General features: G+C 30.0%; 1 protein-coding gene across 1 annotated transcript in view; it reads left to right on the top strand.

Annotated features, from left to right (window-relative positions):
* Positions 1-26,047, top strand: part of LOC127718181 (UDP-N-acetylbacillosamine transaminase-like) — a 34,170-nt gene extending 8,123 nt beyond the window's left edge. The window contains exons 2-5 of the mRNA XM_052224144.1: positions 11,991-12,283; positions 15,921-16,177; positions 16,726-17,430; positions 19,076-26,047. Coding sequence (XP_052080104.1) covers positions 12,214-12,283; positions 15,921-16,177; positions 16,726-17,430; positions 19,076-19,369 — 1,326 coding nt within the window. The 5' untranslated portion in view covers positions 11,991-12,213 and the 3' untranslated portion in view covers positions 19,370-26,047. The remainder of the gene's footprint in view (positions 1-11,990; positions 12,284-15,920; positions 16,178-16,725; positions 17,431-19,075) is intronic.
* The last annotated feature ends 201 nt before the right edge of the window (positions 26,048-26,248 follow it).

Consider the following 26,248-nt stretch of genomic DNA (forward strand, 5'->3'; position numbering starts at 1 on the left):
TATTAAAAGAGAATATTGTTACAATAATAAATGAATGTATATAATCTCTGCTGAGGAGGTGGTACCACAAAGTTATTAAGTACTCAATAAAGCATTTCTAGAATTATACATGGTGCTTATGAATTTTACAATAATTTTAATTATTTCAGTCTCACCACAGGTATACAAAAATTTAAATCTTGCTTCATTAGTCAAATAAAAAAAGGGGGAACTTTTTCACTAATTTTGGAAAATAATTGTTCTCTAATTGTATTTAGTTTTGTACATATTATAGTGAAATGAAATTCATCTTCTACTTCTAAAAGACACGAAGGACAAATTCTTTCTTCTTCAGGTGTTTAAGTGTGTCGTCCTTGTTCAATTTTAAGAACACTATTACTTATGCGAATTTTGGCAATGATGATGGAAGTTTTTAACGTGAAAACATTTCTGAACGTTTTGAATAAAGTTCTATATCTTTTTAATCGAAATTGAACATTTTATATCAAAGATGACGAAAATACGATCATTTGACGAAACTACGACAAACGAACTGCAAATTATGATTGATTTAGAAATATTGAAATTAAAATGCGAACTGTCCGGGGGAAAACAATTTTGTTCAAATGACGAAACTACGACATTGAAACGAACTGCAAATTGTGGTCGTTGGCCTTGAGAAATATTGGAATTAAATGCAGACTGACTTATTTTACTGGGGAAAATAATTAACCGGATTAGTGACCCATCCGATGGCGATAAGCGGATTAACTGTAATCACATCTTTATAACACCTGTTGTATAAATGTTAATTAGCTGAGGGTCATAAACTTGTCAGAAACATGTAGACAGGTAGAATTATAGTATTTTCATGTGAAAATAATTTTACATTTTAAAAATTTAAGTGACGAAAATTTATTTGAAATACAAATGTACTTTTGTCATTTTGAAAACAGTTTCGTAAATTACGAAAGTGACGACCGCTAGCAAAATTACTGAACCTATAGTGAAGGCTAGTTTAGTCAGAGATGTATGATACATTTATGTCTCAGCCGCTGGTTTATTTCGCACAAACCCCCTAACAGTCATGACAGTAACAGCCTAAAAATTAAATTCAGACATATGAAACCATCATTTCCTCGTTAAATAGATCAGACACAAGCCATTTAACTGGTCAGAAATAGCCATTAATTTGTGGATTATACCTCATATTTGTACAACTTATCACTAGAAGTGGCCAGGATTACCCTCAAACAGTATTTACGTACAGTACACATGGTAAACCTACCTTACCTTACCTCTGTATCTTTACCCCCTTCAAAGGAGAACCACACAGGTTCTGTGTGTTGAACAATAAGAAATAATAATTGATACTTCTGAGATTAATTGGTGAAATGTATACATATTTCTGTACAGGGACTCGATTTCATAAGGAAATTGCAGGTAACACTAATATAATTTTCTATTGTTCATGTTGTTACCTGCAGTTATCATGGTTATATATTGTTACCTGCCAAATAGGCATGATAGGAGAAACAAGAAACTCTTATGAACCACATCAACAAACGACAACCACTGAACATCAGGTTCCTGACTTAGGACAGGTGCAAACAAATGCAGCGGGTTTAAAAGTTTTATATATAATATGTATGTTTTGATAAATAATTATACAAAAATTCAAAAAATTGTACCTGAGGGTGCATGACCATTCCCCTTTTTAGCTCACCTGGCCCAAAGGGCCAAGTGAGCTTTTCTCATCACTTGGCGTCCGTCGTCGTTAACTTTTACAAAAATCTTCTCCTCTGAAACTACTGGGCCAAATTAAACCAAACTTGGCCACAATCATCATTGGGGTATCTAGTTTAAAAAATGTGTCCGGTGACCCGGCCAACCAATCAAGATGGCCGCCATGGCTAAAGATAGAACATGGGGGTAAAATGTAGATTTTGGCTTATATCTCTGAAACCAAAGCATTTAGAGCAAATCTGACAGGGGGTAAAATTGTTTATCAGGTCAAGATCTATCTGCCCTGAAATTTTCAGATGAATCTGACAACCCGTTGTTGGGTTGCTGCCCCTGAATTGGTAATTTTAAGGAAATTTTGCCGTTTTTGGTTATTATCTTGAATATTATTATAGATAGAGATTAACTGTAAACGGCAATAATGTTCAGCAAAGTAAGATCTACAAATAAGTCAACTTGACCAAAATGGTCAGTTGACCCCTTAAGGAGTTATTGCCCTTTATACAGTACAACCTGTGACTTCCTCTTAGTTATGTCCACCCTCTTGTATGGTCAACATCAAATGGTGGCCATTTATTGGGGTATTCAATCTTGAGATGTTGGCCATTTATTGGGGTCATAAAACATAGGTTGATGTTTTATCTAATTATGTTACCTGTTGAAATCAATCAGGGTTGAAGTTTTCAGCTTGTATGTTTCATTTAAATTTACCTGTACAGGTAACTCTGGTTTCTTCTCAAATTGACATTTCACCTTTTCTTGAAAATGTAGAATAGAATGTTTGTTTTAGTCTTTGTTATTTATATCATTTGTTGATTTTTCTGTCTTTAAATTTATATATTTTCCTTTTTTTCTAATGTTTTTATTTTTTTATGTTATTATTATTTTTTATTTGTTTTTTTGCTTCTTATTCTTTTAATTTCTTCTTGGAAAGAATCTTGAGTAGAAATGACAAAAATTCAAATATAAGTTATTGACTAGCATTTGAAAACAAAAGAGAGAATCCTTTAAATAATTATTTTTTCAGTAAAAAAAAGATATTGTACATGATGATGTACATGGTATTCTATTGTTCGTTTGCATTATTAAATGAATTATTATTAATTATAACTTATAATCATGCAAATGATATATTTAAAGAAACCATGAAGCAAGTAATTTAACAAGGCAGTTATTCACAAATTTAAATTATCAATATCATGAATATCAATCCTTTTACAATAAATTTTGTTAACAAAGTTGTACAATCTATTATCATGATTTTTATTCAGGAAAACTACAAATATCATTATATGGTATAGGAATAAACTATTTTTGTTTATCTTTGATATTTTTCAAATCTCAAAATGAGTTTTGCATGAAGAATCACTAAAGAGACTTACAAAGAAATTATTTAATGAAAAAATTGTCTTGCTTTTTGAAACAATTGTAAACTTATCAAATGTGTTATCTTCAGTTTGGCTAATTTTGTCAGTTAACAGACAAAATTTGTCTCCAGAAAAAATAAAGTACACTTCTATATACTAGATTAGGACATTTTTATGGTCTATTAATTAAATCACTGTTTGTTCTGTGTATTATATTGTCGAAACTATAGGACTGGCATATGCATGATACATATTCTTGGTATACATTTGCAAAGAATATTTCACTCAACTCAGGCCTTTTAGCATGTTTAGATAAAGTTAATAATTGCAGGGACTTGAATGAATTAGATTCTTTAAAGCCCTCGATTAAAAATGAATTTTAAGAAAAAAATAAGAATATTTTTGAAAATAAAATAAAAACTTATGATGAAAACAGTAAACTCAAATGCTTCACTAAGTAAATAATTAGTGGTTATAGTTTAGAAATAGAAAATGGCGAATAAAAATTCCTATAAAGGATAGAATTGTTTGTAAAATTAACATGACAACTTAGAGATTATCTATTTGAAAATTGTTTACCTTCTCATAATAATGTCTCTGCCCGGTTTATGAATAAAATCATGAATCTTATGAATAAAATCTTAACCAAGAACAAAAAGTAAAAGAAATGCTAAACCTCTATAACATGGAACATGTTTTAAATATTGGCTCCTTTTTAAAAGAAAGTCATTAGAACTGAGGGCAGAAACCTAATAACTTTTTTCCATGTGTTTTGATTTCTTACAGAATTGTTATTTCTTTGCATTATAATGTTTGATATAGGATTTTTTTTGTCAGAAACTTTATTAAATTGTAATATGTTTATATGACAATAAAAAAATTATAAAATTTTTCTGTAATGAATATTTTGAATATTTTGAATATACATGTATTTATACAATAGAGAAATAATGAATTGCCTAAATTTTATTTAGAATAAGTCCTAAAGATAATCTTAAACATTTGTTAAACAATGTTAAATGCAGTAAGTATAAACAATTTTGATTTTAGAAAATTAATTTGAGAAGCACCTTTTCAATGGAAAAAGGCAGGCGTTGTGAAAGTGTGCATTATATAAGAAGATGATATTCATCCATTATTCACTTGCCAAAAAATGGTGTCATCCTGGTTTGCCCACATTTAATTGCAGGTTTATAAAAACATAGGGTGTTTTGTTGTTTTAACAATTTATTTATTTCTGAATTATAGTCATATTTTAATCTTTATTTTACCTGTAAAATTTTATAAAAGATACTTAATTTTACTATTAAATCAAGGAAAAGTTGCAAAGATATTTTATAAATTTACCAGAAAACTGTATTGAATTTGACAAATATTAAAACAAAAATACAAAAAATGTTTATTAGTTTGACAAATTATTGACATTTTTTTTAAATTGTTGGTACATTCCGAAACAAAATATGTAAAAAGTAAGTAAATGAAACTTGAGAATAAATACGTGTCATTTAAAATTCTTTTTATTTATTCACTGTATTTATTTTTTTTGATTTTAATAAATACTTTGTTCTGAAATTTACATCCAAGCTGTTAATAATTTCACACACAGAAGTAGCACCATGCTGCATAGATAAAGAAGCTTGCCCAAAGCAAGAGTGTCATAACTTAACTTGCTAAATCAGCAATAGAAAATGACAAAAAAAAAGGAAATGTGGACACTGTAAATTAGCTGGACATTGTAAATCAAAAAATAGGAAAAGTACATGCCCAGCATTGCCTTAACAATAAATTATGAGGATTGTTAAATATATATAATTATTTCAAATCCTAATTTACTTCATTATTTTTTAAAGAGATATGTTGACAGGGTATCATTTCTTTTTGTTAATTGTTTAACCTAGATATATATATATATATATATATATATATATATATATATATATATGAATAAGTCTAAATTGAAAACAACGTTCAAACCTATGATTGCGTTGGATAAAAACCGCAATTTTTATACGTGTGCATGCAAAACAAATTTCTTGGTAGAGAGGTCTAAATACAGCACAAACAACATTTTCCAAAAGACCAAAAAAGTTAAAAAGTATATTTTAACAAAACACATTTGACTAACAGGTCGAACAACGGATGTTCTCAAACCCTGCTGACTGGCATTGGCGATTGCCAAATAAAAGGGATCGCAAGATGTAACAAAAACGATCTTTATTATTAATTCATTACCAAACAGAAAACAATAAACTTGCGGTTTTATTTCAATAAGACAGATGTAATAACAAACACAGCTGGTGTATTCTGTGTTCTTTTAAAATTTTCACCAATACCAGAAACAAGGGCAAAATTGTTATTTTTCACTATTGAGATAAAACATTTGTAACAAAAGGCTATTTCTTATAAAACTACAGCCCGTATCACTCTGAAAATTTGCAGTAATGTTTCTCTTACAAATAGGTACTTTTTCACCATGGACCTCATTTGGACCCAAAATTTCATGTTTGGTCACATATAGTGACCATTATTACTTGATTTTCACCATAGTGCTTAATTTATTTCCTTGTGCAATGCATGTATAAATTTGATTCATAAATAATATAAATTATGTCTGCAATAAAAGACAATTTTATAATATATTGGTGTATTTATATCATAATTGTTTTGTTATTAGTTGTATGTCAAATGAATCGCTTGAATTGATATTAAATTATTGAGAAAAAAATGTTCGATTTATTTATCATTTATCTATAGAAATATAAACTACAAAATGAAAAATACCTGAATATATAGAAAACACAGATAAACTATAAACCTATTAAGTTGGAACAGACTATACAATTGTATGCTCATTAAACCTTTTGTCTTTTTTGTTTTCTTTACTAATAGATAATTAGTATAATTAAATGTGGGCAAACCAGGAGTAAACCCAAAAAATACATGTAAAAAATAACTTAAATTGATTGAATTATTTAAAAGTTATAACATCAAAACAAACATTTGCAAACAGTCATGAGAAAATTTTTACAAAAAAAAGTTAGGAAGCTATATGTTCAACTAGTTTTATTATTTCATTTTATTTTAGAATTTTCTTGTCATAATCACAGTTATTAAATTTGACAAACACAAAAAGTGATATATTTTCCCTGAGACTGACACTTTACCTGTAAGTTATGTAATTTTAACACTTCAATGCATTCATGATTTCTCTTTATCCTTGACTAGTTTTTGATTAATACCTTGTGTATTAATTAAGCAGCAGGGGGTATAATGATGGACATTTAGGGCCATCATGGTGACCATATTTTTTATGGCCACCATTAATAAGATAATGTCACAGGTAGTACTGTAGTCAATTTTTAACCATTTTTCGTAAATTTTTGTAATCTTTTACAAAAATCTTCTCCTCTGAAACTACTAAGACAAATTTAACCAAACTTGTCCACAATCATCATTAGGGTATCTAGTTTAAAAAATGTGTACGATGACCCCGCCAGCGAACCAAGATGGCCGACATGGCCAAAAAATAGTACATAGGGTAAAATGCAGTTTTTGGCTCATATCTCTGAAACCAAAGCATTTAGAGCAAATCTGATGAGGATAAAATTGTTCATTAGGTCAAGATCTATCTGCCCTGAAATTTTCAGACCAATCAGGGAACACGTTGTTGGGTTGCTGCCCCTGAATTGGTAATTTTAAGAAAATTTTGCAGCTTTTGGTTATTATCTTGAATATTATTATAGATAGAGATAAACTGTAAACAGCAATAATGTACAGCAAAGTAAGATCTACAAATAAGTCACATGACCAAAATTGTCAATTGACCCCTTAAGGAGTTATTGCCCTTTATAGTCAATTTTTTACAATTTTCATAAATTTTGTAAATTTTTGTAAATTTTTACAAAATATTTTCCACTGTGACTACTGGGCCAAGTTCATTATAGATAGAAATAATAGTAAGGAGCAAGAATGTTCAGTAAAGTAAGATCTACAAACACATCACCATCACCAAAACACAATTTTGTCATGAATCCATCTGTGTCCTTTGTTTAATATGCACATAGACCAAGGTGAGCGACACAGGCTCTTTAGAGCCTCTAGCTATATATAGTTAAATTGGTCTACATTGAGGTCAAAAGGGTCCAAAATTAAACTTTGTTTGATTTCACCAAAAACTGAATTATTGCGGCTGTGTTATATGCTCAATCTTATTGTGCATTTAGATTTTTTATTTTGGGCCCTGTTTTCAAATTAGTCCATATTAAGGTTTGAAGGGTCCAAAATTAAACTTTGTTTGATTTCAACTAAAATTAATTTTTTTTTTTTTTTTAAAAGCTGAATCTAGCCATGTTGTTAGATTTTAGATATCAGACCATACTAGGTAAATTAAATGTCCCATTTCAAATTTTTAAGATCTTTGACCACATTTTTTTTTGTGTCAGAAACCTATATTATGTCAAAAATTTGATCACAATCCAAATTCAGACAGTTTCAAGCTTGAATATTGTGTGCAAACTTGCCCCAATTGTTCAGGGTCCGACCTCTATGGTCGTATCAGGCTGTGCTCAGCGAAGCATTTTATTGTGGATTGAGGAAATTTAAAGTAGGTACATTGTAGGTTACGGTTGGTAAAATTATATGTTATTTTTTTATTTTAAAACATTTTACATGATATGGCCTATATAGGGGCTTATCCTAAAATGTTCATCAAGCACGTGTTAAAGAGGCAGGAAAGACAACTATATTTTTTCAGCCTTATGTACCAAATCCAAATAAAATCCCTTTTGATTTTCTAAAATGTTTGCGATGCACGTAAAGAAAATTGTACTATTTTTCCATTAAATTTATTCACATATGGTCCGAGTACACAGTTATCGTCCTTTGATTTTCGTTGTCCACAAATGTAGTCCCTAGTGTGGACAGTGTGTTACTTGCTATTTTTTTTTATACCCCTTCCAAATTTATTTCTCCATGTTTTATGACTCAAATAGCAAGTAGGGGGGTATAATGACACTGTAAAAAAATTTGGGTCATGAATTTTAAAGTAAAGCAGTGATTTGGTCCAGCTGAAAAATGTTAAAAATTAGCACTTCGGAAGCTGTCAAAAGATTTGAAGACCCCCTTAACATAAAATTTTCCATATTTTGAGTTAGAGCCGATGAAGTTTTCTATAATTTTGATATAATTTGTTCCAAAAGTAGTACAACACACTGTAAAAATATTATTGAGAAAGCGCAGGTGGGATTTTTTTAATTTTCATTTATTGTCTAAAAGAAATGCACTACGAAATAACTGTGTACTCGGACCTAAGAGGTGAAATCAGGAAATATAGAATCTGTACTTTGGCAACTTCCCTGAATGATTTGATAGTGTCAATTTGTCAAATAGCATAAAACTAAAGGATTTAAACTTTTATTTGATAGAATTTCTGCAAAAATGACCAATTTGGGCATATTATGGTCAAAATAACCATTTCATAGCTTTTTCAATTTTGATGCATAAGTGGCATTCTGACTTTCTATCTGACAGGTTTTTATGTGTCAATATTTGTGTTTCTATGCTTCAATCCAGTTGTATTACTCATTTGTGAACTCTGAATCTACAGAAAAGAAGATTATCTCAGACAATATGTACAAAATGTGTTGTATATATGACCCTCGTCTAACGCCCTGTTTGAATCAAGTTAAATGTGAGGAGCTTGGAACATAAAAGTTGAAGTCCATAAAAAAGACCTCACTAAATTTGTATAAAAAGCACTTAACAATGTCTTTTGTACCTGTTTCATGTCACATAATATCTTTCTTTTCTTCTGTAGGATAGCAAGTGGTTCAAATATAAGCTTGTTGCGACTAAAATTGCATGCATGTTTTTCACTAAAAAGTGAAAAATCTTTGTATCAGACCATACTGTCAGCAAAAAAAGTTGAATGCAAGAGTCTTTTTGTGCTCAGATTTATTGTATCATGTCACCTGAGTATAGAAATGATAGAAAAGACACAAATTTTTATTTCCTATAGCTTCAATATGCATGTTTAAATGTAAATATGTGCTACGGCCTAAATTGACCCTAAATTATTTTCAGTCTTACTTGGCCTAAGACCCTTTTAAACTAATATGATATGTTATTTGTGAGTTTTCTTTCCATTTAAAGTACATTAAATATATATGTAAGGATTATTTATAACCAAAAAGCTTTACAAATTTAAAATTGCTGGAAAATATTACATCTTCATGTAAGGCCTCCCTTCATTGGAAAACCTCCATTTTTAGGCACAGGCTCATATAAATTTGACTTTTTAATAATTATGATAAGTCTGATAAATAAAATGAGTACTCAATTGCTTTTAATACATAATATTTTATATATTAAGGCATTTCAAAAGTACTTTTTTGCAATATTTAAATTTTTTAAGCCCCAAATGTTGATAGTTGAAATTTTTCAATTTTAACGTCTACATTTAACACGCAAAGTTGAATATAGAATTAGTCATATTGTCTATAATATATATCCTATTGCCATGAAACTTTGTAGGCAGTCTTATAATTTATTAAGCTTTGGTCATACCAAGTTTCATTAAGATTGGTCAACTTTTTCTACCCTATTAGGTCCGAGTACACAGTTATCGTCCTTTGATTTTCGTTGTCCACAAATGTAGTCCCTAGTGTGGACAGTGTGTTACTTGCTATTTTTTTTTATACCCCTTCCAAATTTATTTCTCCATGTTTTATGACTCAAATAGCAAGTAGGGGGGTATAATGACACTGTAAAAAAATTTGGGTCATGAATTTTAAAGTAAAGCAGTGATTTGGTCCAGCTGAAAAATGTTAAAAATTAGCACTTCGGAAGCTGTCAAAAGATTTGAAGACCCCCTTAACATAAAATTTTCCATATTTTGAGTTAGAGCCGATGAAGTTTTCTATAATTTTGATATAATTTGTCCCAAAAGTAGTACAACACACTGTAAAAATATTATTGAGAAAGCGCAGGTGGGATTTTTTTAATTTTCATTTATTGTCTAAAAGAAATGCACTACGAAATAACTGTGTACTCGGACCATATGATTGAAGAAGATGTTTTAAAGAACTTTAAATTAGCTTTAATTTATGGTTGAAATATTACCATCTGATAATATTGTGAACTTAAGTTATCATGGTTATAATCATTGTGATAATCATGATAATTGTTACAAATATTGAATAGGCCAAAAAGAATTAAAATCCACTCCATATTATTTATTGCAAGCTGACGTATAAACATATACACAGAAACAATGATAAATTACATGTACAATGTAAATGATGTATTTTTTTGTACATGTACACATATATATATATATATATATATATATATATATATATCATGTATATGTACAAGTCTAAATTGAATAAATAGAGCATACAGAAAAAAAGGAGATTTTTTTTCAGAATTTTGTTTTCATTAATTGTTATCAAATTTTACAATAAATGAATCTTAAATCAGATTACACATTTACACTTGTAAGACAATTCTGAATCAGTCAAATTTTTTTTTTTGTTAGCCTCCTAGAGGTCATTTTGTCAACATATTTTGTTATCTTTTTAAAGAAATATTATATATGCCAAAGAAACTTCTGTGTCAAGTGTGTTAGTAGATTACATTACTTACAAACTTTAAAATTAGAAAACTTAATACAATGTAGTTTAAATTAAATTAAAATACAAAATAATTATAACATGTATAATGAGCTTATAATTACTTTAAACTTATCATGTAGAAAGTATGTCAATAGTGGTACAAAAGATGTATATCAAAGGCCAAGTTAAATATATGTCTGTACATGGTTTCTCTACCAAGTCTGATTAAATTATAGATGCAATTTTAAGAGTTATTTCCCTTTTGTCACCAAGGTGGAGGTATATCTGCACTTCATAAATATCGTTTATAGATCAGCCAAATTCAACTTGTTATGCTGACCGCTAGACTTTAGGAATTTGGAAAATGTTGTTTTCTGAGCAATTTTTATTTCTTTTAGCCTTGCATGAATTGTCACTACCATCTGGTAAGGATCTCTTATCAGAATTGGTTGTACCCCATGGCCATGTTTCAGTTTGATTATTCAAATAAGAAAATCAAGCATCGATGTACCCCTCCAAAATGTGGGCCAAGGGAAATAATATAACTAAGCTCAAATTACTTCATATCAAAACCTTAATTTTTATTGCCTAACCAGGCCAGGGATCCTAACTAATTTTATTGTGATTTATATTGTGCTAACAGTTTGTTCCCAATGGCCATATATATACAATGTACTTTTATATAAAGTATTTTTGAAAATGAAATAAAAAACAAACTTTCTTTTGAATTTTCTATCATTTTATAAATGTAAAAGCAGTTATGGCAGTAGATATTTTTTTTATATTTTGAACAGCATAATTTTTCAGGACATAAATACATCATGTACATAATTATAACTAAAATTTGATATTTTCCTTTTTAAATTTTATTGTTTTAATTTTCTATAAAGAGCTTTTTAATCTAATAAAGAACAGAGAAAAATGGCCTAAAAAATAAAGAATACCGAAAATGAAGACACCCCCTTTCAAATCCTCTACCATAATGACCATCATGTGTACAAAAAACAAAGAAAAACACAACATTGGCCTTATTGTGAGTATGAATGACCTGAATTGCTTAAGCTTATGGAAATTTGAAGATAATTTGACACATAATGTATTTCAGTTACAAATATTTGTTGTTTAATATACTTATAATAACTAATGCATACTTTTTAATAAATAATACTTAAAATTTAAAATTTTATGACATTTAAAGAAAATATTGATTTTATTTACAATTTACATCATGTACATTGCATTAAATATTTGAATGATTTAATGTTCTTATCTAATTATCTTTTTAAAGGTACACTATACACCTGTATGATCTATTTAGCATTCCTTCATTATTTGGTGTGAATATGAGTTATTCATAGCAGAATTGTTAATCATGAAAATTGAACCGTTAAAGACAATTTAAAGACATAAACAAAGGTTGAAAAAAAAAAAATCTCGCACACAATTGATGGAAGAAAAGGACAGTTACTTGTACATGTACATATACATTTTGTGACTAAATCATATAATGAATGCAGAATGCTAATTTATGCAAGCAGAAGATGGAATCATCAGTACTGCCTTATACATGTGTATACATAGGTGAGTCAAATAGTCATGTACAATTTACAATCAGGGGTAATACTTATATACAAATCATTTTTATTTACATGAAGAAGTAAGTAATATTTGCTTGTATACATAAATTTGTAGAAACAAATTTTTTTAAGGTTTGAATTATCTCCCCTTAATCTTCTCCAAAAATTTACTTAATATGGTTTGGGATCACAGTTATCGTCCTTTGATTTTCGTTTACAAATAAAGTCCCTAGTGAGGACAGTGTATTTACCTGGAATTTTTTTCATACCCCTTCCAAATTTGTTTTTTCATGTTTTATGCCTCAAATAGCAAGTAGGTGGAGGAAAATACAATGCAAACAAATTTGGATCATGAATTTTAAAGTAAAGTAGTGATTTGGTCCAGCTGAAAAAGGTTAAAAATTAGTATGTCTGAAGCTGTCAAAAGAATTCAAGACCCTCTTTACATAATTGTCCATATTTGAGTTAGAGCTGATGAAGTTTTCTATAATTTTGATATAATTTGTACCAAAAGTAGTACACCGTACTGTAAAAATATCATTGAGAAAGTGCAAGTGCAATTTTTTTAATTTTCATTTATTGTCTAAAATATGCACTACAAAATAAATGTGTTCTCAGGCCATATGCAAGTAATTTTTTTACAACCCTTAAATTTTCATGTTTTAGGAGGTCAAAACATGCCTAAGCAGAATTTTTCTGGTTCACTAATTAATTTAATTTTTGATTAGAGTGCAACCTTTTAACAAGAACTAAGCAAAGAAATCTATTGTGTAAAGATGCTAAGTAGCTGCACATGGCCTTCAAAAATTGCTTCCTTGCGGCTTGTAAATGAGCAGTATTTTGAAGATACATGTAACATACATAGGAGATTTTCATGTGGATTGTCCATGAAGTTATACTATATATATATATATATAATTATGAATGGTAAAGACAACTTTTAGTGACATACAATTAAACACTCTATTAGAGTAATTAATGTAGTAAAGAGAAATTCAAAAGTAGAAGAATATAACTTTTTTATTTGTATATAAGTTTAAAAAAATCTGAACGTCTAAGGGATATAACTCTATCTCCAAAATAATTCACTTGTACCAGCTAGCAGTAAATAAAAAAACACTTGTATAAGTATAACCCCTGACTGATGTATGAGGTTCTGGATGGGGATTACAGTAAAGAGAATACTGGGCAGAAAATACAGAAAAAAAGAGCCAAAAAAATGAAGAGAGAAAACCTGAAGACAGATTTTGGGATCTACCCATGTTTGATACTGTTAATTCAGAACCTTTTGCTTCCTTTTATTGTTGAGATTTAAAAAAAATGAAAAATATGCTTGATTAATTAACAACCACCAAATTACAGACTTTTGACTTGGGACAGGTCCTTAAAGAATGTGGCAGGATTAACATGTTTGTCGGTGCTCAACCCTCCCCTAAACTTTATTTTGTAGGACATTATGGCAAAAAAAACATCAGAAAACATGGCTTGATAGATTTATTTTAAAATAAGAATGATGTACTGGATTCATTTATCTTCATGTATATCAATTTTTCATGGATTGAAGAAAAACTGTATTTTTGTGGATTTTTGATTTCATGGTTTTGACAAAGTCTGCATACAATATAAAAATAAGGAGATGTGGTATGATTGCCAATAAGACAACTGTCCACCAAAGTTCAAATAAAGTGGATGTAAGCAGCTATAGGCAACCGTACTGCTTTCAACAATGAAAAAAAACCATACCGTATAGTTGGCTATAAAAGGCCCTGACCTGAAAAATATGAAACAATTCAATTGAGAAAACTAATGGCCTAATTTATAACAAAACAATTTACGAAAAAACAAATATGACAGACGTGAACTACAGGCTCCTGACTTGGAACAGGCACATAAAGAATGTGGCGGGGTTAAACATGTTTGTGAGCGCTCAACCTGCAAGCCTATATAAAATGCGTATTTCCTCGAACATTGAAATTTGTGGTTCACCTTAACAAAAGAAATCCATAAAAACTGGTATCCCACGAATGATAATGAATCCACAGTATTATTTTTTATGCCCACGCCGTAGCGGAGGGGGCATTAAGTTTTACCCTTGTCAATCTGTACGTCCCAAAGTTGGTTTCCGTTCTCTAACTTTAGTTTGCCTCAGCCAAATGTTATGAAACTTATACAAAATGCTTATTACCACAAAATACAGATCAAGTTTGAAATTTGGTGGCGTCACTTAAACCGTTCTATAGTTATGCCCCTTTACAAATGGAAAAATTGCTGAATGTTTGGTTTCCGTTTTCTAACTTTAGTTTGCCTCAACCAAATGTTATGAAACTTATACACAATGCTTTTTACCTCAAAATACAGATCAAGTTTGAATTTTGGTGGTGTCACTTTAACCGTTCTAGGGTTATGCCCCTTCACAAATGGGAAAATGATGAATTTTTCGTTTCCGTTCTCTTACTTTAGTTAGCCTCAACCAAATGTTCATGATGTTATGAAACTTATACACAATGCTTATTACATGTACTACAAAATACAGATCAAGTTTGAATTTTGGTGGTGTCACTTTTACCAGTCAGGGATATAACTCTATAGGGTTATTACAGAAAAATAACATACATATGTTATTGTGGACTGAAAAATCAAAGAACTGTGATAACATATGTATGTTACATGTTTCAAAGGGACAATATACATCATTAGTTTAGTTAAAATGTATGCAAGTTCTATTGATATTACTATTGTCTTTATGTATACTTAACTATAGAAAGATATAACAGTTCATAGTTTGACAATTTTGCATAGTATACCTATGTTATTACAGAAATAATATGCCTGTAATAACTAAAGGGTGTTATCACAGCTTCTCTATATCACTCCAAAGCATTTGCTGAGACATACATCATGCTTAATTACAATATATTTTAATTTATTGTAAGAAATAATGACCAGAGCATGTAATGAGGTTCTGCGCAAGCTTCCCAGTAATTCCCAAGTGTCTCATATAATAAGTTACATTCCTTAAATAACTAAGCCTTTAATGTTATTACAGCTAAGTTTATCCCTTAAAAGCCTTGTCTCATTGATTTACCATGGTTAATCAAAAATGTATTAATTTAATTTAAAAATTAGTTATCAAGGCTATGCATTTAGTTTCTGCGCAAAGTCTGAAGAGTTCCCTAGAGTCCACTATAAATTAAAATATTTTTTATTTATTTTACAAATAACAAACATATCATTATGTTATTACAGATTTAGAAAATTTTAGGAATAAAGAGTAGATAACTCATGAAAGTATCTGTAATAACACACACAAATTATTTTCTGTAATAACCCTATAGAGTTATATCTCTGACTGTTTACTGTTCTAGAGTTATGCCCCTTTACAAAGGGAAAAATTGCTCAATTTTTTGTTTCCGTTCTCTAACTTAAGTTTGCCTCAACCAAATGTTATGAAACTTATACACAATACTAAGCTTATTACCACAAAACTCAGATCAAGTACAAATTTGGGTAGAATCACTTTTACCGTTCTTCAGTTATGTCCCTTTATAACTTTATTTGATATGCAAGTTGGGGTCATCATCTGTGTCCCATGGACACATTCCCCATTTATTTTTATTTAAAAAAAAACATTTTTCTTTCAGATGCCAAATGGAAGGATATTGGATACAGTATTGCCCAATGTGCCAAAGTTCACAGAGACCGAGACAAAATCATTGGTCAGCTAAAGACCATGTGGTTAAATCCGTCCAATCAAAATCATGTTTTGCCTTGCCTTTCAGTCAGAACTGGATTAGACTTGTTCCTGAGGGTCATGAACTATCCTCCTGGCTCAGAGATTATAATGTCAGCAATAAACATACCTGATATGGTGTATATAGTTAAACATCATGGTTTAAAGGTAAATGTTTGACTTTAAAGAGTAATTAATTTAAAGCTTGAAAAGTAGTTATGATGTTTACCTAACATTCTAAACATGCTGAATGAGTGTTCCCTATTCACTTTATGTGTCTCTCCCAAGTCAGGAGCCAGTAATTCAGTGGTTGTTATTGGTCCATTTACTTACATGTTTGTCATATTTGAATTTCATAAATTGAATTGTTATCCTCACTTTTCATTATTTAGTTTGGATTATTTAGGGAATATTTTTCATAAAGATTTCTAAATGTCTTATTGTCTAACATTTTAAAGCTACTATGGTGTATTAATTAGTGAAAAAAGTCATATATATATATATACAAGAATGTAATGTTTTTTTTAGCAACATGTTACATAGTTGTAAGTAATTTTTGTTTACTTATTCACATATGTTGAGATCAAACAGTCCATGATAGTATCACAATTGCTGGAATTGCTTTCTATCATTTCAGCAAAACATTGACTCAGTTATTCATTCTTAAATGCAATTCAATTCTCACTGAATCACATTGTTTTTAACTGTTTTTGCAGGTGATTCCATTAGATGTACACATAGAGACAACATCTCCAAAAACCAATCTTTTAGAGGCTCTTATAAGTGATAAAACAGTGGCCATTATGGTCGCTCATTTGTACGGGAAATGGTCAGAGATGGATGCAATCATTAGTACCGCTAGACGAAAAAATATACATGTCATTGAAGATTGTGCAGAAACATTTTGTGGTTTCGAAAAAATTGGCCATCCTGAAAGTGATATAGCACTATTTAGCTTTGGCGTAATAAAATACTACACAGCATTTGGTGGCGCCATTGCAAAAGTCAAAGATGAAAAATTGTATCAGAAAATGTGTGATTTATATTCAAAATATCCCATGCAATCACAATTTGTTTATTTCAAGAAACTTTTCAAATATTGTTGTGCTTACGTTTTACTTGACTGCCCGAGCGTTATTCATCCTTTAATGGTTCTGACACGAAAATTTAACATAGATCATAAAAAATATGTCATTAAAATGTTACGAGGATTTCCTGATCATTTGATTGAAAAAATTCGACATCAACCATCTACAGCTCTGTTAAAAACTGTGTTTTATAGACTTTCAAATTTTGACAGAAATGATTTTAGGACCTGCTCTTTAAAAGGGGAATATGTGAAGGAGCGACTTCCTGAGAGTGTGACTTTGGTTGGATCACAGGCAGAAATCAACAATTACTGGTTATTTCCAATATTAGTGGTAAGGAATAAACAAACAAAAAAATCATTGAAACAACAACCAAACAATATACGTTCACAAAAAAATTGAGGTCACTATATGGTTTTCAATGATGGCAAAATAGAATGTAAAAGTATATTGATTACTATATCATAATATTTTGGTTAAGATGGTCAATTTTCACAAATTCATCATTAAATCAACTAAAGTTCCTCTTTTCTTACCTACAAGGCAAAATTGAATAAAAAAAAATCCTGTTATTTTAAAATCAATTTTTCACATCTTTCATGTTTTAAAATTTCCCAATCACAGTATTATCATGAGAAAGAAGTATGTTTCTAAAATTTCATGCAGTATCTTCATGCTGCTCTTTAGAGGTAAACCTGTTAGTCGTTTTGTAAACAATATGAACTACAAAAATTCTTAAACTACATGAAACTATTAATTATAAATAAGAAGAATTGGTATGAGTGCCAATGAGACAACTCTCCATCCAAGTCACAATGTATAAAAAGTTAACAATTATAGGTCAAAGTACGGCCTTCAACACGGAGCCTTGGCTCACACCGAACAGCAAGCTATAAAGGGCCCCAAAGTGACTAACTAGTGTAAAACATGTTAAATTCTACTTTCACTACAGTTTATTATTATTTCTTTTAAATTTTATCCCCTACCAAATTACATTTAAAAAAAGACCAATAAATTCATTACGAAATTTTTTATGCAATAAAAAAAGTCCACTCTAAAATCAATCTCAGGTATACTATAGATAGGTTTTGATTGATACAATTTGAGTTACTTCCCTTTTTTTGCCATGTTTGAGGTCTAAGTAAACATTTCCTTCGTAAATCAGCCAAATTTAACTTGTTATACTGATTGTTTAACTTTAGAAAAAGGGGTTTTCTGAACAATTTTGATTTCTTTTAGCCTTCCTTGATTCATCACTACAATCTAGTAATGATCTCTTATCAGACTTGTTTGTACCACATGAGGTAGAAATTAGGGGCAAAAAGGGTCCAAAAACAAGCATTTAATTTTCTAGTTTCCCAGACAATAACTTGTGTTAAAGTTTATGGAACTCTCTGAAATTGTACATTTTTCCTAAAAAAAATAATCTTCAAAATTTCAAAAAAAATTGGGGGGGGGGTTTGCAGAATAGAGAATTATGGGCCAATACTGCAGGAAAACGGTCCAAAAAAATAAAGAATGGAGAAAAATGGGTCCAAAAAGTGAAAAATAGAGAATAATAGGATGGTTTTTAAATATAAAGAATAGAGAATAATGAGTAACACATATAAAGAATAGAGAATAATGACCTAAAAAATTTAAGAATACAGAAATGAAGCCCCCCCCCCCCTTCTTTATTTATTTTTCTTTTGAAATATCAGTTTAACTTTTTATTTTACTAGGAAATTAAATTCTTCACAATCAATATACTTTGGATTTCCTGAACCTAGATGAAGGTGAACCACAAAGCTAGATGTTCAATGAATTACAAATTTTCCAAAGGCTTGTATGCAGACTTCAGCAAAACCATGAAATCAAAAATCAACAAAAAATACAAGTTTTACTCAATCCACGGAAATTGGTACCCATGAAAATAAATGAATCCACAGAACAAATGTAGCTAATTAATAGACTTTTATTTGTTCTTTTTTGTTTGCAGGATAATGCAGATACCTTTGTCAATCTACTGCATGCTATGGGTATAGACGCTTATCGTGGTGCCACACAGGTCAACATCATTGAACCGGAGAAGTGGAATCCTTACTTAGATTATTTTGCACCGTTAGTCAACTATTACCCACAGGAAGCTCGCTACCTGCTGGATCATGTGGTTTATCTACCTATTAATAAATCTGTACCATTCAGTGTTCTAGATCAGATCTGTCGAGGGGTTGAAGAGGCTGAAAAATTGACCAAAAAGAGTGTTAATGTTAGAATTCAGTCAAAATTATGATGATTTTTACTACTGTTAGAATTTAAAGTCAATGCAATTAGGTTTTTACTAATGTTAAAATTTGGTAAAATGTGTGATGTTTTTACCAATGTTAAAATTTAACCAATACATTGTACATGTACTATAATGCTTTTACGTATGTAAAAATTCAGCCAATACATACATATATATAAATGTTTAAATACAATCAAGACCATATTGTTTTACCATGTTTGAAAATGTTAGAATTTAGTCATAACCATGATGATTTTTACTGAAGTTAAAATTCAGTGAATGATATTTTTACTAATGTTACAATCCAGTTCTTAACATGCTTAATATAATATTGGAATCTAGTATGGTGTGTGATATTGTTTAGAATTCAATCAAATTTATTATTATACCCCCACTTTAAAAAAGTGGGGGTATACTGTTTTACCTCTGTCTGTCCGTCCGTCCGTCCAATGAATATTTTTTGTCGCATCTTTCTCAGGAACTACATCATAAGGATTTCTGAAATTTGGTTTCAGGGTTTATATAAGTCAGCTATACCGTGTGATGCGTTTTCAGATTCATCACTCAACAACTTCCTGTTAACCGAACACTTACATATTTTTACACTATTAGAATTATCCAGTTGTGGCGGGGGTATCATCAGTGAGCAGTAGCTCACAGTTTCACTTGTTTTTTGATGGCAAAGATTGCATAAAATGAAATAATAATCATTATGTCACTAAGGCTTGATAACAATATTTTCCAGGCCTCATATCTACCTTTGGGACTGCAATCAACACAATCATGACAATGCAGCAAATAAATGATCAGTGAAATTCATGCTCGTTTTCCTTATAAAGACATTTATATTTTATCCTTCAAGGTTGATTGTCATTGAAATGTTGGGAGACAATTACAACTATGCACAACACCATCTTAAGAATTACTATGGGTTCATTTATTTTGGTGGGTAACCAATTTTTTGTTGATTGAGGAAAAATTCAATTTTTGTGTATATTTTATTTCATGATTTTGCCAATTTCTTACTATGCAGGCCTTAAGCAATTTTTTTTATATTTTTGAACATTTTAATTTGTGGTTTAACTATACCCATTGTTATTCCAAGAATAGTAATGATTCTACAGTAAATCTAGTTTTCTTAACAATGGTAGTTTACATATATTTAAAATGTTTTATATCACTTACATTTTAGTTATGACTTATATTATGATTGTATAAGGCTGTTTTTAAATTATCTTAAGATTCAAAATGCCACAACGAGTTTTTATATTTTGTAAAAACAACAATTAAAAGTGAATTATGTATGTCATGTATGTGATTTGCCTTGCTATTCATAGCTTAGTATTTGAATTCGTTTTTTTTCTAAATGACCTGTTAAATGTTAACTTCTTCATTTAATTTGGTCTCTGGTGGAGTGATGTCTCATTTGCAACCACGTTTTTTATATTCACACCTCTGTTGTTTTTGAAATCAAAAGCTTTATAATTGGCAAGTTTTTTTTTGCAGTTGTGTAAGGCTTTTAGCATGTTTAGCAGATTGAACGATTTGATGATGAATCTCAAAACATAAAAGTTTATGTTTATTACACCTCCTTTGAAAATACCATTTAAAGATCAATATCTTATAAAAGATTACAGAACTAGGATGATTTTATTATTGATTATTTGTTATCAGGGCCTCAGTGGGTGAGTAATTCTAAGTAGTTCAACTTCTGTGTCACCAGCCTGTCAACACTGAGGTTGTGAGTTCCAATCCCCCACTTGGCAGGTGTGTTCCACTCCAATCTTAATTGACTAGGATTGTCAGTTTTCTTACCGAAGGTGCGTGGTTCACTCGAGCACTCCTGAATCCTACACCAATAAAAACTGACCACCACAAAATAGCACAATAGTGCTGAAAGTGGCTTTAACACCAATCAAGTAATCAATTACTAGTTACCATGGTTATGTTTTGCAAAGATTACTCTTTTGTTGGAAAGCTTTTAGCAGATAAAATTGTTTGATGATGAATCTCAAAATATTGAATTTTATATCAATTACACCTGGTTTAAACATACCATCTACTCAAAGATAATTTTTAGAACATTGTTCTCTTGATTTGTTCAAGGTTGTATACTGTATACATTCCCCATTTCCATTCTCAATTTTATGTCTGTCATGATAAGGGCTATTCGATTAAAACAAATATGGGAGGGTTGGAAGGGAATTTTTATGTTTCGACATAGGTCATAGTTGTTTATGGATGTCCTTTAAGGTGGCTGGGGCGCCTTAATTAAAATTGATAGAATTTTTTGATAATTTGTCAAAATGAAGTTTTTATCATGCTTTTTTCAAAAATATAATAAAAAGTATGGGTCACCGAACTTTTTTTCAAGCTAGAGGTTGTGCAAAATTGTCAGATTTTGTATAGATTATGCATTGGAAAATCAAATTTTGTGTGATAAAAAGAAAACTACTTGATAGAACTTTAAGATAAAATGTGAGAAGATAGCTCTTATAAGATGCTTTCAGATAAGAAAAAGAAAAAATAGGGTCACTGAACTTATTTTCTTGCTACATGTTGGTTGTGAGGAGATTTTGGAAGCCTCTTTTTACCCTCCCACATTTCTTTTAATGTAATTGTCCTAAAAAAAAATTCAGATGAAATTGATCTTTACAGAACATCTGTCAAACTTTGTTTTGTCAAGTATGCAGTCCATTTTCTAATCTGTAAAAGATAATGGTAGTGTTTTTAAATGATTTGTAAACTACATGTAGAACAATCTGTTACCAGTTAATTTGTGTGGTTAAATTCTTGCCAAATTACACTACATTTGAAAATAATTTTGAAATTTCTAATTACAAATCAGCATATATGTTTGCACTATTGGCAACTAATTACTTGGTAACATTGAATGGATTTCTATTATTGTAAATTCAGAAATTATTGTGTTGTTTTTATTATTGCAAAAAATGCGAACAGGGTTATAATCGCAATAATTTAAACTCTCATTTTGAAATTTTTTATATGAATTAAACAGGATTTTTCTCAATATCGCAAAATTTAAAATTGCATTTTAGTCTAAAATGACAAGATCACAATAATGAATACAAACAATAATTTCTGAATTTACAGTATTGTAATAGATCAGCAGATTTTTCTATCAACCTCAACATTTAAAAATAAAGAGATGAAAATAAGTTGATGTGGTATGGTTGCCAATGAGACAACTATCCATCTTAGTCCAAACTGAAGGTCACAGTACTTTCTTCAACAACAAGCAATCCCATATTATATATTCCGCTTTAAAAGGCCAACCATGACATAATGTGAAAAATTTCATATGAGAACACCAACAGCCTTCTTTAAGACATAACAATAAAAGAAAACAAATATGACCGACGGCTACCAAGGTAGCTATATAGACCACTAAATAACAAGCTCCTGACTTCGGAACACTCAAATTTATATTGCTTAATGCATAAAACGTCTATCTACAAATTTGAGTTAAATATAGAAATTCAATTCTTTTTAATTTAGATAACGGTTGGCGGATTGCAGAATCTTTTTATGTTGATTTGTAATTATGTAATGAATTTTCGATTGTATTTTTAAACACAATAGATTTTTATTTGTAATTATGTAACAATTTTCTATTATATTTTTAAACACAGTATAAATTTAAGTTCTGTTCATTTGTTTCTACATAAGGAAATGCCTGTACCAAGTCAGGAATATGACAGTTGTTTTCCATTCGTTTGATGTGTTTGAGCTTTTGATGTTGCCAATTGTTAAGGGACTTTCTGTTTTGAATTTTCCTTGGAGTTCGGTATTTTTGTTGTTTCACTTTTTTTGAAACTAGGTAATGAATTTTCAGTTGTATTTTTGAATACTGTGTAAATTTAAGCTATAAAATATTTTTTTTCTCAATGTTGTATAAATCAGAATATTATTTAGTTATCTTTCTTTTATATTTTTACATGTGCACTAAATATATTTTATATTTTGCTTTTTTTTCCTCCACAGATAAGTGTTAAAAATTGGACACTGTCATGTCAGCACTATAATATTAAGTATATAGGAATTTTAACTGTATGTAGTCAGCAGCAGTTTTACATGCTTCATACTCTATGCCAAAAATATTGCCTTCGGATACTGCCAACTTCAGATTTCATTGAAAGCCCTGTAGCTATAAATATATATTAGGTGACTTATTAGGTCCAATGGAGTGGGTGTAACATTGACTATGTGAACGTTGTGATTGTGCTATATTTGATGAATCATGTTCACAAGTCAATTAATAATCAAAATTACTTACTTACTTATTTATCTTTTTACCATTTTTAGAGACAGTGTTTAATAAAATATTATACAATGTATTTATACTCACAGGTGAGACATATCTCTGTATCAACAGTTTATATATGTATTATCAAAGAAAATGTGATAATCTGAAAACATATATTGGGTGATGTAATATTTTGTCTTTAAGACATATTAGAAGATTAGGTTTATATTAAACATTGTTATCTACAATAGTCAGAGTATGTATATAGCCTTTTTCTCATGTTATATTTGTCAGTGCCAATTGGTAACCCCGAATAATTCAGTCCCTCCCCGTGATCGACTCTCCCACTCGCGAGGGCCTGAATTCTTTATACAATAAAAACGCGTCACGAATCCAGGATTTTGATTGGTGCTCTCTGTGAGAGAGCGCCAATCAGCTAATAGCTTAATGTTCCGAGCTAATTCCGAATGAATATTTGACGATTTTTAATTGACAAGGCCTTCAGGCGTTAATGTAGCCATCGTAGAGCAGTGGAATATAACGACTGAATTATTTGGGTTATGCCAATTGAAGAGGAACATATGGTTTACAACAACTAAAGAATGCTTTTTGAATTCTGACGAATGTTTAACTCTGTGTTACAATTTGAGCTTCCTAACAATGATGAAAATTTTCAAATTAGTTGTTCCAAAGAATAAATTGGACTTCAGTTGTAAAAAAAACTAGGCAATTTTTCATGTCTGCTGATAATTCTATTTTTTCTCTGACTGAATGATATGAAATTTTTTGACAATGTCACTACTAAAACTAACACATCTCAATGTAAGCTCCCCTTTGATTTTGATGATTTTGATGATTTTCTGATTACTTATTCCAGAAATATTTAACTTTGATTTTCAGATTTATCATTCCAGAGTTGTAGAACTTTTATTTTCAGATTTATCATTCCAGAGTTGTGGGACTTTAATTTTCAGATTACTCATTTCAGAGTTATGGGATTTCAGTCATAAAAAAACATAGGCAATTTTTCATATGTCTCAAGGCACAGGAAACTTGTAGGACAATCATCAAAATACTGTTCACGCCTTTAAAATTTATAAACCTAAAATGAATGTTTTCTAGTGGCACACTTTTGTCTAGTTTATTGCATGTGAACCCAGCAAGTTGCAGTTGCAAGCAAATTGCCATGTCTTGCACCTTACTGTGCCAAGTACAGTTAGGTTTTCTTTTTGTCCCAGCGTAACGCGTTGCGGGGGACATGGAAATACCTGGCGTCTGTCCATGTGTTCGTCTGTACGGTCTTGTTAGTGCTCTCACAGGTACACTTCTTGCCAGATTTTTATAAAATTTATAGTATAGGTTAATATCAGCAATATCTCGGACAAGTTCTATAATGGTGGACGATCGACTTTTTAAAAGAGTTATGCCCCTTGGAAAAATTAAATTTATGGAAAATGGCCTCATTAGCGCTCTCACAGGTACAATTCTTGCCTGATTTTTATAAAACTTATACTATAGGTTAATATCAGCAATATCTCTGACAAGTTAGATAATGGTGGACTATCGACTTTTTAAAAAAGAGTTATGCCCTTGGAAATTTTAAATTTATGGAAAATGGCCTCTTAAGCGCTCTCAGGGGTACAATTCTTGCCAGATTTATATAAATTATACTATAGGTTAATATTAGCAATATTTCTGACAAGTTCTATAATGGTGGACAATCAACTTTTTTTAAAAGAGTTAGCCTCTTGGAAATATAAAATATGTGCAACGCGGGGGACATTGGAACTCTGTTCTTTTATTTTTCTCTTTTTTTAACAGTTTGGTTTTCAAACAATATTTTCATACAGTAAATTCACAAAATAATATTATGTCTTTTTTTATAATGTGAAAAGTTAAAAGGGTTTCAGATCACATTAACATTTGAATTTCAATTATGTATTTTGCAATTAAAATATCTCTGATTTGTATTTATAAAAATGCACATTTCAGTCCACTTTTGTCGATTCAAAGTTTCTAGCATCAACTTCTGATTTTACAATTATTTGTTAGTTTCCTTGTCAACCTGCTTCGTGTTCTTAAGTTGTATATTGTGTGTCAGAGCTTTTTATTCTGATATACAGAAAAGGGTCAAGACAGATTTTTTTTTTTAATGTTGAATCTACCTGAATATGCATGAAATAAATGCCACTGAACATTAAACAAGCAACAATCAATCTGTTGTGCATCCAAGTTATATATTATGTGCACAATTGATGTCCATGCTTCATGTTTCAATTTTTATTAGTATTTTTATAATTGTATGTAAAGAAAAGTACTGGTGTTTTTTGTACATAAGATTTATTTAATATGTTATTATATTCAAGATCTATTCATTTTTAAATTCTAATAAATAGATTTGGGAAATAAGCGACAAACGTGTTATGTTTGCAGCCTGCCCACTTTGACTGAATTAGTACAAATATGTATAAGATGTAAGAAGTCTGATCCTATCAAAAAATTTCATATTTGTAGTGGCAGAAAAATATTCCTTACTAGCCTCTTAATGGTCAATTATCTTATTGTTGTATTGTATACCCGATGATGTATACAAATTAATAAGTTCAGAAATTTTTGCT

The sequence above is a fragment of the Mytilus californianus genome, unplaced genomic scaffold (genome assembly GCF_021869535.1).
Source record: "Mytilus californianus isolate M0D057914Y unplaced genomic scaffold, xbMytCali1.0.p SCAF_10, whole genome shotgun sequence".
NCBI classification, from domain to species: Eukaryota; Metazoa; Mollusca; class Bivalvia; order Mytilida; family Mytilidae; genus Mytilus; species Mytilus californianus.